The following is a 13,316-nucleotide window of genomic DNA, read 5'->3' as shown; positions in this document are numbered from 1 at the left end:
ATGCCAGTGTTTCCTGTCATAGCTATGCAAAGATTTGATTTCAAAAACAGTATCATAACTATTAAAATATTTCTTGTTATAGTTTTAAATCGGTATTTAACCTCAGAATTATCTCAAAATAAAAAGAGGTGCTAAAGTCTGATTTTGTAGTGGCTGTGCTTTAAAATTTAATTATTATAATCTTAATTCAAGGGGTAAAGGATTTCGAAAGTGATAGTAATCAGTGTTGAGTTCTGTAAGGTTAACCCTCCCTGCATTACATGTTTGAAAATGATTAACAGTTGAAAACATTAGAAATTTAGAAAAGTAATCAGTTACATTACTTTAATAAAGTAATTGAAATAGTTACACTACTTATTACGTTTTTGATAGGGTAACTTGTAATCTGTAACCTATTACATTTCCAAAGTAACCTTCCCAACACTGACCGTTACTATGAAAAAATGCTGGTTCCAGCATTTCATGGGGCGTAGGAATAAGGTCAATAGAGTTCAATGGAACTTGCAACCATAGGAAAACGCAGCCCTGGCTGGAAAACGCACCAGTACAGCATTGCAGTAGAGCTTGGATGAGGAGCTGTGACACGTTTTCTGACAGAAAGGGTCAGTTTTTCCTAATTTTGTAAAGCATGAACCTACACAACTGGACTGTTGTTGAGTGTGGGTGGAAAAGCTCAGTTGGTCTCCTGATAAGAGGCAAATTCTCAGCTTTCAAATTCTGTTAATTTTATCATGAAAAGCAAACAATAAATGCCATTTTGGCACTCTTTAATGTTGCGTGACAGATCGCTGTATCTGCCTGTATATAGTTCAAGCAGCAGCGCAGAGAGCATGTGAACCGATCATCTCTTCCACTTTACAACAAATTAAACATGAACGAACATCAAAGGGTTACTACTTTGATATCTTTTGATATCTATAGGCTATCTTACTTATATTACCTGTAATACATTCTTATATGTAATACTTCTCATGCAATCGACAAACCAGTGTTTCAGTTTTGTAAAGGTGTTAATAAAAATTTTTAAACCATTTATTTGAATGTGAATATTATATATAATAAGTAGCAGTTAAATATAGCTAATAAGTATAAAATGAAAACATTAAGTTTGAACCCTTTAGTCTGGTGATGCTTGTTTGGAGGTGGGCCGGATGTCTGTGGTGAAGCTTATGCCTAGACATGCCCACAACACTTCAAGCATTGATTCTCTCAACACGATCCCTGGTGTATAGATTTTAAAATCTTGCTTATTACTTATAAAGCCCTGAATGGTTTAGCACCTCAGTATTTGAACGAGCTCTTATTGCATTATAGTCCTCCATGTCTGCTGCGTTCTCAAAACTCTGGCAATTTGATAATACCTAGAATATCAAAATCAACTGCGGGCGGCAGATCCTTTTCCTATTTAGCTCCCAAACTCTGGAATAACCGACCTAACATTGTTTGGGAGGCAGACACACTCTGTCAGTTTAAATCTAGATTAAAGACCCATCTCTTTAACCTGGTTTACACATAACACACTAACACATTTCTAATATTCAAATCCGTTAAAGTCTTTTTAGGCTTCATTAGGTCAGCCGGAACCGGGAACACTTCTCATAACACCCGATGTACTTGCTACATCGCTAGAAGAATGGCATCTACACTAATGTCTGTTTCTTTCTTATTCCGAGGTCACCGTAGCCACCAGATCCAATCTGTATCCAGATCAGATGGTCACTGCAGTCACCCGGATCCAGTACGTATCCAGCCCAGATGGTGGATCAGGACCTAGAGACGACCTCTACAGCCCTGAATGTCAGCAGAGACCAGGACAACTAGATGAGCCCCAGAGACAGACACCACAGGAACCAGTTGAGTCCTCTGCACAATGTGACTTTGCTGCAGCCTGGAATTGAACTGCTGGTTTCGTCTGGCCAGAGGAGAACTGGCCCCCCGAGTCTGGTTTCTCCCAAGGTTTTTTCTCCATTCTGTCACCGATGGAGTTTTGGTTCCTTGCCGCTATCGCCTCTGGCTTGCTTAGTTGGGGACACTTAATTTCCAGCGATATCGTCGACTTGATTGCACAGATACTATTTAAACTGAACTGAGCTGGATGATGACATCACTGAATTCAATGATGAACTGCCTTTAACTGAAAAATGAGTGTTTACTATTATCATTTTGCATTGACACACTATTTTCCAAATAAATGCTGTACAGTTGCTTTGACACAATCTGTATTGTTAAAAGCGCTATATAAATAAAGGTGACTTGATTTGTAAGATATAAAAAGCATTCGCTGTGCCCTGTTCATGCACTATATGTTTATGTGGATAGAAACAGTCATTTCACCTATCAGAGTAACTGTTCATCTGCTCTGGGGGAGCTAAGGAGAGCTAACCAGTGTCTGTCTGGCTTATGCAGTTTGCTCTGTAAGTGTTTGTGCCCACTCCACCGGGGGTTCAACCTACAACATCAGCATGAAAAGAACTACCTAAAATGATGAAAACCATCTTTGAGAAAATTTAATTTGAAATGTAATTAGATTATTCAATTTGGCTCACGTCCCAATTGTTTACATGGAGAGAGAAGTGTTTATGACCTATACTGAAGCCAGCTACCAGATGGCGATCAAAATGTTTTGGCTTCACTTTTCAGGATGCCCCACACTTGTTTTAGAAGCTGTCATAGAGATGGTCTTATAATTGGGAATTACACGGGTCTGTAGTACTTACCATTGAAGGGAAAGCGTAACAGTCAACTTGGAACATGTGTGATTTGATAACCAATCACATTACAGCCTTGTCAGTGAAGTTCAGTCAGAGTTGTGCGACAGTCAATCGCTGTTTATGGATACTATAGAAGTGAATAAGAAATGCCGTAAACTAAATCCTACCTGTCACAAAAATTCTGTGACTTCTCTTATTTTTCAGTGTAAACTCTAAAAAAAAGTTCAGTCTAAAACTATTGTTTAATGGCAAACAAGCTGAAGATCAGCCCCGGACACCAGATCCCATCAGAAAATATCTGTTTTGACTGGTACCAGAACAACTCTTCAGCAAAGTAGTCTAATACCCAAAACCTGTTAACAGGAAGTTTTGTCTGGTACCCAAAATACCAAAAACTTCATAAACAGTCTTCTATCAGCTAAGAAGTTGACTGAGGAAAAAGCCAGCGAAGAGCAGAAGCAGGAGACGAAGTGATGATGAAAGGAGCAGAGTTTATTGAATAGTCTTAGTTGCGTATGTCTCAATGTTCAAACTTCGTCTGACCAGCACAAATTCAACATATACTGTTATACCAAAACGGCTTCAAAACAACATCCCATAAACCTTGAGTTTTCATAAACATTCTGCTGTATCTCTTATACATGAAGACAAACGGCCCTTGAAACACATAGTCATGAGACTAAACAACAATGGAAAATAGTATAAAAACAACTATAATATAAGTGACTAATCAATTAATGAATCAATGAAAGGGCTATATAAATGACTACGATTATTATAAATTATTATATGATTAAATGGAGTAGGGAAAACCGGGGCGAAAGTAACAATGCGATTTTCTCAGAGACCTGATTACATTTGCATTCCAAGCTATGACAGCACATTCAGCACGCAACCCTTGACGGAGCTGCCAAATATCACGTGATTTCGTCATCGCTTCCCGCGGTTAGGTCCGGCAAGCAGTTTTCAAGTACGGTAAGTAAATTACTGAAGCTGTACTTTTTTTCTAATTACAAGTTGTGTTTCTCGTTTCATGTGTCACAGTAATGATCAATCTACATGTTATTTAGTGCTGTAACACATCCTAAAGTTTGCCTCGTCAGAGTTTTTCCAGTAAAAAAGTAAATCGGGTTTAAATGTCAGGAGTTCCTTTCTGGAAGAAAGTAACACTTGTTACTTTTGTCCCGCTGCTAATGTGGTGATTTTCTGGGTGTTGCAGACATGTTTATGTCATATTATACCAACAGAATATGTCCCAATTGCAGTCAAGTCATTTCGGGTCATTCCAGTGTTGACCCAGGCCATTGTAGCCACCTCTGAGTCAATCAAGTCTGCCTCAATTAACCCTGTGTTGGCTGATCAATATTTTGTCATCCCCCTCATATGTGGAGAAGGCGGGGACATGCAATTTAACTTATGGGCCTTCCTTATGAAGACTCAACCCATGGGTCCAGGAGGACCCGAGTCAAGAACCCTCAAGCCCTGTGAGTCCAGAGGTCTCTAATTTGTGGCCTTGGTGTCAGAGCCTCAAGTAGCAGTTACAAAGTATTCTCCCAAGCCTCCCGGTCTATTTGACTTGTTTACAGAAGTTATGCCAGAGACCGTTCCAGCCTTTCATGTCACGCCTTCAGAAGTTAATTCTGCCAGTCAAGTCCATTGAGATTGCTCCTACCCATCATGTCATGTCCACAGAAGTTGTTCCTGTTAGTCAAGTCAAGCCCTTTGAGATCGTTCCTGTCTGTCATGTCCACAGATGTTCCTGTCAGTTGTGTCAAGTCCATAGAGATGGTTCTTGCCTGTTATGTCAGATCCACAGAAGTGGTTTCTGCCAGTCAAGTTCATGGAGACTATTCCTGTCTGTCAAGTCATGCCTTCAGAGGTTGTCCCTACCTATTCTTTCTGGGCCATACAAGGTGTTCCTGCCTGTCCTGTCACGCCTACAGAGGTCGTTCCTGCCAGTTGGGACATGGCCATAGACCGTGTTCCTGCCTGTCAAGTTATGGCCATATAAAATGTTCCTGTCTGTCCTGTTATGTCCTCTGAGGCCGTCCTTGCCAGTTGGGTCATGGCCATGGAGATGTGTTCCTGTTTGTCTTGTTAAGCCCACAGAGGTTGTTCCTGCTAGTCAAGTTACACTCACTGAGATCATACCAGACCAGCTATCTGCTGCATCTGACGAGTCCCTCAGAGGATGTTCCTGCTAGTGAAGTTGCGCCCACTGAGATCATACCAGACTGGTTATCTGCTGTTTCTGACGAGTCCCTCAAGAGTATGTTCCTGCTAGTCATGTTTCACCTGTGGAGGCTGTCCCCGAGTATACTGCTCTCCCTGTCATGACCTCTGAAGATGTTTCTGTACAGTCTGCTCCAGCCCAGTTCTAACCGCGTATGACTCTGACTTCAAGCCCCCCCACACCCCCTCCCCTCCCACCGCTGCCTGCACTTTCAATCTGGCAACTATGATCTGTTTGGTGGAATTGGACGCCAGGAGGCGTCCGTTGGGAGGGGGGGTAGTGTCAGGATTTTGCCCTGACACTGTTTGTTTCTTGTGTTTGTGGTCTTGTGTCAGCACATGGCCTAGTTGATTGTTTTTCTCACCTGTGGAGGCTGTCCTCGAGTATACTGCTCTCCCTGTCATGACCTCTGAAGATTTCTGTACAGTCTGCTCCAGCCCAGTTCTAACTGCTTATGACTCTGACTTCAAGCCCCCCCACACCCCCTCCCCTCCCACCGCTGCCTGCACTTTCAATCTGGCAACTATGATCTGTTTGGTGGAATTGGACGCCAGGAGGCGTCCGTTGGGAGGGGGGTAGTGTCAGGGTTTTGCCCTGACACTCTGTTTGTTTCTTGTGTTTATGTTGTCTTGTGTCAGCACATGGCGTAGTTGATTGTTTTTCTCAGCCATGTGCTTCTTTAGCCCCTCCTCCTGGTTTCCTCATTACCACAGCCTCGTCTGTTTTTGTCTTTTTGCTTTTATTTTAGTATTCATTTAGTTCTTAGTCCTGATCTTTTGTTTTCATTTTTTGGTTGATAATTTAGGTGTTTGTGTTGGTTAATTTAATAATTTTTACCTTTTTTTTTATTAGTCCTTTTTTGTTTATTCTCTTGCCTGTCTTGGAGTAATTTGTGCAGCATTAACTACACAGAGCCGTTGTTCACTGACGAGTTGAGCAAAACTGACCTGTCCTGTCCACTGGTTCCCTTGCCTGGCGTCTGGGGTGCTTCAGAGTTATGGTCAATAAGTATCTGAGCTCAGCTCTCTGGTGCCTTGCTCTGGTCTCTCCACTGGCCTGGTCTTGCCGCCTCCTCTGCTGCTATAGTATTCTGCCAGTTGATGCGGGGTCTGATTCAGCCAGATATTTATGAGAGGGCGTTTCTGGACATACATGTCAGGAACATCAGTCTCAGGGCAGCTGCTAAGTCGCATGGCATATGTCATGTCCAGGGTTTGAAATTAACACCCACCAAATGCAGGTAATAATCAGCTGTGGCAGGTAATGCTGTCAAATCACTAGCCAATTTGGCGGGTTACTTTTCATAAGTTATGTTCACTCATTCATTTCTTGGGGAAGTTCATGCAAGCCAAAACTGCGCAGGTTTAGCGCAAATAGGCCTACTGAACTCGTGAGACATCATGACATTATCGAGTATATTGCAAAAACCAAACAAAACACACTATATATATAAGTGCGCAAATTTGCATACGAATTGGCCAGCATATATGGCTGCAAATATTCAGAAGGATGGGATGCCACCAAGATGGCGGGAAAGGACTGGCTCACCTCCTTCCTTGAACGCAACAATACATTAGCTATGTTTCCATCACCCTATTTTAATGCGCACTTTGAAGTATCGCATCAGAAACGAGTGATGGAAATGCCAAATTTTGAATAAAAATCCCTCAATTCGCAAAAAAGTTTTTATGCTCGCTTGAGGTGGTTTTTGACTTGTGCGGAAAAAAAGGGTTGATGCGACTAATGGGATGCGCTTTGGGACGGCAAAACCTGACTAACCAGTGGACCGATCTCATTCCACAGCATCTGAAATGTTGTTATGGTCATTCGGAAATGCACGAGCAAAGTCTGTCATCAAAGTAGTTCTGTATAATTGCCTCCCAGAAATGTCTTACACGACTGCGTTCCCAAACAGCAGCATCCACCTCCGAAAATTCATTGTGTTTCGTCTGCTCGCTCTGAGGCTCAAGTAATTTATTATATATGAACATTATTATATTCTCCTACTTTTCTTTATAATAGTGAATTATAGTGCCAGTTTATCAGGAAGTGACGATTTTGTTATCTTTGACTTGTTGGATGGAAACGATGCTTGTTCGCAAATGTTTTATGCGATATTCCAGGTTTGCGCACAAGTTAAATTCGCAACTTTGGATGGAAACACGGCTATTGTCTATTCGCCGACCTCAAGCCACCAGCATGTCCCATTCCACCAGCTTCAATAAAACAAATGTGACTGCTTTTTATAACAACCTGCTGACAGTTCTTGCCCGCTACCTTTTTGAAGCAAAGGACATTTGGAACGTGGTTGAAACAGGTAAAGTTTACAATTCATTAAACTAAAAAGCTACAGTTATATAAAGAATTATATAAAAACACTACACACACACCTAGCTAAAATAAATACATATACAAATAAATAAATAAATACAGATATATAGATAATAAAACAATAATGAAAATAAATATGTAACTATACACACACACACATCTAGGTATAAACACCTACAAATGTTCATGAAAGCTTATCAAAGTTTATAATTAATTTTCAGGTTCCACGACAGTCCAAGTGCCAGATAAAATAATCGCCACCAAGGGGATGCGCCAGGTCGGTGCAGTGACCTCTGGGGAGAGGGGGACATTGGTCACCACTGCCCTTGCAGTAAATGCACAAGGCAATTGCATTCCCCCGTACTTCATCTTTCCCAGGAAGAAGTTCCAGGACCACTTTGTGAGAAATGGTTCCATTGGCTCTGCTGGTTCTGCAAATAGCTCAAGCTGGATGCAGGATACAGACTTTCTGGCCTTTCTCCAGCACTTTGCCAGACACACCCGTGTGACCCTGGAGTTGAAGGTGCTTCTCCTCCTCGACAATCATTGGTCACACCTTTCTGTGGCAGCAATTGACTTTTGTCGGTCAAACGGCATAGTCCTACTATCGTTCCCACCCCACTGCTCACATCGTCTCCAGCCACTTGACAGGAACGTCTTTGGTCCACTGAAGCTATATATATAAACACGGCAGCAGATCACTGGATGAGAACACACCCTGGAAAAACTTTGACCATCTATGATGTTCCAAGCCTAGTGGCCACAGCTCTGCCACGAGCAGCGACACCCACAAACATAACGTCTGGCTTGGCCTGTCTCCTAAGGAGGTCAGTGTAGTACAGCAAAAACACTCAACATGCAGCTCACTCACACTGCTCTTACTAAAACAATTTTAAATGCTTATCAAAATGTGACATTTGTGTATTCTTTAAATATATTTTTAATTTTTATCTTAATTTTATTTTTATTGACATTTTTGTCCTATCTTTCTAAATTATGTTTCATTGTCCACCGTCTCTGAAGCTGCTGCAACATATAAAAATCCTCAGTGCAGGATCAGTAAAGTCTTATTTTATCTCAATCATGTCATAAACAATCTCCATCTAACCATTTTTGTTTTGTTTTAGGTGCGCAAATTTGCATACGAATTGGCCAGCAGATATGGCTGCAAATATCCAGATGTATGGGATGCCACCAAGATGGCTGGAAAGGACTGGCTCACCTCCTTCCTTAAACGCAACAATACATTGTCTATTCGCCGACCTCAAGCCACCAGCATGTCCCGTTCCACCAGCTTCAATAAAACAAATGTGACTGCTTTTTATAACAACCTGCTGACAGTTCTTGCCCGCTACCTTTTTGAAGCAAAGGACATTTGGAACGTGGATGAAACAGGTAAATTTTACAATTCATTAAAACTAAAAAGCTAGAGTGATTCAGTGGTTTAAAATACACGAGACAAATTCATTGCTATGTAAAATTTAATAACATATATAAACTATAGACCTTGATATACATACATACTGTAGCCTATACAGATAAATATATACAGATTATAAAACTATGAGGTGAATATATAATTATATAAAAACACTACACACACACCTAGCTAAAATAAATACATATACAAATAAATAAATAAATTAATAAATAAATACAGATATAGCGATAATAAAACAATAATGAAAATAAATATGTAACTATATACAAACACTAACTATACACACACACATCTAGGTATACACACCTACAAATGTTCATGAAAGCTTATCAAAGTTTATAATTAATTTTCAGGTACCACGACAGTCCAAGTGCCAGATAAAATAATTGCCACCAAGGGGAAGCGCCAGGTCGGTGCAGTGACCTCTGGGGAGAGGGGGACATTGGTCACCACTGCCCTTGCAGTAAATGCACAAGGCAATTGCATTCCCCCGTACTTCATCTTTCCCAGGAAGAAGTTCCAGGACCACTTTGTGAGAAATGGTCCCATTGGCTCTGCTGGTTCTGCAAATAGCTCAGGCTGGATGCAGGATACAGACTTTCTGGCCTTTCTCCAGCACTTTGCCAGACACACCCGTGTGACCCTGGAATCGAAGGTGCTTCTCCTCCTCGACAATCATTGGTCACACCTTTCTGTGGCAGCAATTGACTTTTGTCGGTCAAACGGCATAGTCCTACTATCGTTCCCACCCCACTGCTCACATCGTCTCCAGCCACTTGACAGGAACGTCTTTGGTCCACTGAAGCTATATATATAAACACGGCAGCAGATCACTGGATGAGAACACACCCTGGAAAAACTTTGACCATCTATGATGTTCCAAGCCTAGTGGCCACAGCTCTACCACGAGCAGCGACACCCAGAAACATAACGTCTGGCTTTGTGTGCACTGGCATCTGCCCCTTTAACCCAGATATTTTTGAGGAGCAAGACTTTTCACCTGCCTATGTCACCGACCGCCCGTTTCCTTCACTGGTACCATGTGGTCCCACACCACATTCCAACAAACACCCACTCAGCCAGAGTCTGTTTGAGGGAGGGCTGCTGCCAGCGTATCCTGGTGGTTCAACCAGGGACGCCTGTTTAGAGTCTGCCATCCCTGACCACTCAGCTGTCTGTTCAGGTAAGATCAAATAAGATAGAACTTGGTTAATCCCGAATGATTTTAGTAAAATAATAACTAAAATAGAATTGTGCACGATATTGATATAATTGTTTGTGTCTGCTAATTAAGCTGTCCCACCTGAAGAAGGGGGAAAATGTCTGCTTGATGTCCCAGGGGGAGCCGACAGGCACACTAGTCTAGGCCTGAGTTCCAGGGGCCTCATGTACAAAGACTTGCGTTGAATTCATACTAAAACATTGCGTACGGACAAAGCTGTAAAGGTGCGTACGCACAAAAAAAATCAGATGTATGAATCTCTGCGTACGCAGGATCCCAAGCATATTCTCTTTGTACATCCCAATTAATGTGAAATTGAGCGCACATGCACGAGCACAAAACCCCGCCCTGTCTCCTCCCTCAATGAAATAAATTTTAATGTGGTAATGAGTCCACTTTGGCAAAAGCAAGCAGAAAGAAAATGTCAAAAACAAGCAGCAAGAAACGAAACTTTACTGAAAGTGAATTGGAGGTGTTACTATCAGAGGTAGAAACGAGAAAAAATATTTTATTTGGAACTTTGTCCTCTGGAATTAATAACAAAAGAAAAAACAATGAGTGGGACAGTTTGGCTGATGCCGTCAACACGGTGGGATCGGAAAATCGCACTGTAAATGAGCTTAAAAAAAAAGGTCTGATATAAAGGTGGAAGTTAAGCGGAGAACTGCTGCGCACCGACAAAGTGTGGGCAGAACAGGCAGTGGTACAGGGGTCGATGAACTTACACCCTTTGAGCAGAGAGTTGCCTCTATTTTGGCTACTCTCCGGAGTAGTATCCGTTGCGGTGGGAGACTCGGATTTACAGGACTGCCACGAAGGTAACTAATTTCTCATTTATTTGCTTAATTTTGGTACACATAGCTTACCAGACCGCATTTAATTTTCAAATGCATGCAATATAGCTTACCAAAAGTAGCATACACCAGAGATTTTACATATCCATGGCATTTATAGCAAATGCGTATACCCATTAATAAGGAACAGACTCAAATCACAGTTAACATGTGCCTGTGTTTATTTGGACTTATATGGTGCAACAGCAGGAACGTCCACTGGCACCCACTCGGAGTCTGCCCCTCCTGAGCAGCCAGGGCCCAGTGTGTCCAGTGTTTCCAGTGCTCCCCCCAGTGCTGAGGCCCGTCCATCTGGCTGCGTCTTGACGCATGCTGTTCTGGAGTCACAACAGCAAATCGTTAGGGCCATCTGAGAAATTAACAGTCACCTGAAAAATATCACTGACAGACATAAGCCACTCATTAAAGGAATTGGTCAAAAAATAAACTTGGTCTCTGATTACCATTTATATTGTCGCAATCACATGTTGACGGGCCTGAATGGCTTGTTGGTTGGGCTGCACATACACTGGTCCTGGGTCGGGGTCATCTGGCGGTGCCACCACCTCACCAAGTGGTATGCCGTGCCTGTGCGCGACATTGTGCAGCACACCACAGGCCAGCACGATGTGGCACACCTTCTCAGGGCGGTATAACAGCATCCCCCCGGTCCTGTCAAGGCAGTGCCAGCGACATTTCAGCTGCCCAATCGCCCGCTCTACCACTGACCGAGTGTGAGAATGTGCATCATTGTATCTGCGCTCTCAGTCAGTTTAGAACCAGTTGCCAGGAAACCAAGTGTTGTCAGCACCTGTAAGGGGACGGGTAATGCGTGGCTCCTCGCTGTCTCTCTCTCCAAATTCGTACCCAACTCATCACAGAGCTCCAAGAGGATAGCCCTTGGAAATCTGAAACGGCTGATAAGCCAGTTATCATCGTGGGCCAGAAAATCATTGTGGTCCCTAAAAACTCGTTCTCTTCGGATTCTGCCATTGGCAATGTCCTCTAATAAGGCTAACGCTGCCATTGCCATATAGACTAAGGTTATCAATTTGCACATGATTTTATATGTTCTTACTTAATTGCATAATTGATAGAATATTCCCATGAGGCTCGTGTGACAATAGTATGTCAATTATTAATTACAAATTAATAGCAATGTTTCTCACAGGTGGTGGTGCAATAGACTTGTAGAACAATTCGTAGTCTAATGTTTGCCACTTCACTTCATTGCCTCTAGGAGTCGCCAATGGACAAAAACCACGAGAAATGTACGTACGCCAGACATGAAGTTGGCGTGGAGGAATGCACATTCTCACGTTAATTTCACTGTTAGTACATCCGACCATGAGCGTGAAAGCTGGCGTACGCAAAGTTTTTGTGCGTACGCAGAGTTGATACATGAGGCCCCAGGACTTCTGTCCAGGCATTCATTCCAGAAGCTGTATGTCCCTTTCCTAAGGCTGGTCCGAGAAAGGACACAAAACGAAGAGGCAAAAGGAGGTGAGTGGCATTTGGTTTTTGCTTTGTCCCGAATAATTTCTTTATACATGCTGCTACCATGTGGACAGAGGATGAGCAATAACTGCCTGTAAATTTATACAAATGTTGACAACAATTTTTCTCACTTTGAATGTTGCAGGTCAACGGCGATCCTCACGGACTCTCCGGTGAGGGCAGCTCTAGAGGAGGAGCAAAAGAAGTGGATCCAGAAGAAGCCGTCCGCTCCAAAGGAAAGGCTCCTCACTATCGAAAACACTGCACCCACAGCTTCCCAGAACAAGGATGAGGAATGTCTTGTGTGTGGGGAAACATTCAACTCATCCTTGCCTGGGGAAGTGTGGGTGCAGTGTCTCTTTTGCCAGCTCTGGTCACATGAGGCATGCACTGAGGGTGCAGAACATTATATCTGTCACAACTGTGACAATGAGTAGGCAAATGCCTTTTGTTATGTTCGTGTTTGTTTGTACTGTTTACCTGTTAATGCCTGTTAACATTAGTCAGGTTTCTATCCAAATTAACCTCTTTTTGCCACCTGACTCTTCCGGCTCATAGTGTTGTGGCAAGTTTGTTATGTCGGGTTACCTTTGATGAAATTGAAATTTTAAATGAAAATGTAATTTAATAATTTTTTGCAAAGATAAAGGACAAAATATGTTTGCAGTTACGTATTAACAAGGCCACAGTCAGGTATATTTAATAAAAAATAAGAGTAACACAAAAAATCTAGCTTGTATTGTTTGTGTTACTGTTTACTTTGTGTTACTTTGTTATTGTGTGTTACTTTCGTCCCAACAGACGGGGTCAAAAGTAACAATGTACAACTTATGTTCAAAGTGAAATTATACTGAAGTCGTTTTACATTTGTACAAAATACCACCTGGTATTTATAGACCACACTTGTGAGTTACTGACCACAGCAAATATATATCTCTGTCTAAAACATTATCTTTTAAAATTACGTTTTTCTGAAAAGTGGTACTTTCGCCCCTGCTCTCCGCTAATAAAATGATTAAATGATAAATGATTATAAATGAATGAAGAA

The 13,316-nt window shown here is 42.0% G+C and overlaps 1 protein-coding gene across 1 annotated transcript; it reads left to right on the top strand.

Annotated features, from left to right (window-relative positions):
• Positions 1-3,610: 3,610 nt before the first annotated feature.
• Positions 3,611-9,533, top strand: LOC107679452 (uncharacterized). Its single transcript, XM_016474997.1, has 3 exons — positions 3,611-3,686; positions 8,403-8,670; positions 9,070-9,533. The coding sequence occupies exons 2-3, from the start codon at positions 8,475-8,477 to the stop codon at positions 9,531-9,533; spliced, it is 660 nt and encodes a 219-aa protein (XP_016330483.1). The 5' UTR covers positions 3,611-3,686; positions 8,403-8,474.
• Positions 9,534-13,316: the final 3,783 nt, after the last annotated feature.

The sequence above is a fragment of the Sinocyclocheilus anshuiensis genome, unplaced genomic scaffold (assembly GCF_001515605.1).
Source record: "Sinocyclocheilus anshuiensis isolate Anshui unplaced genomic scaffold, SAMN03320099.WGS_v1.1 scaffold428, whole genome shotgun sequence".
In the NCBI taxonomy this organism is placed as follows: Eukaryota; Metazoa; Chordata; class Actinopteri; order Cypriniformes; family Cyprinidae; genus Sinocyclocheilus; species Sinocyclocheilus anshuiensis.
This window is presented reverse-complemented; position numbering and strand designations above follow the sequence as displayed.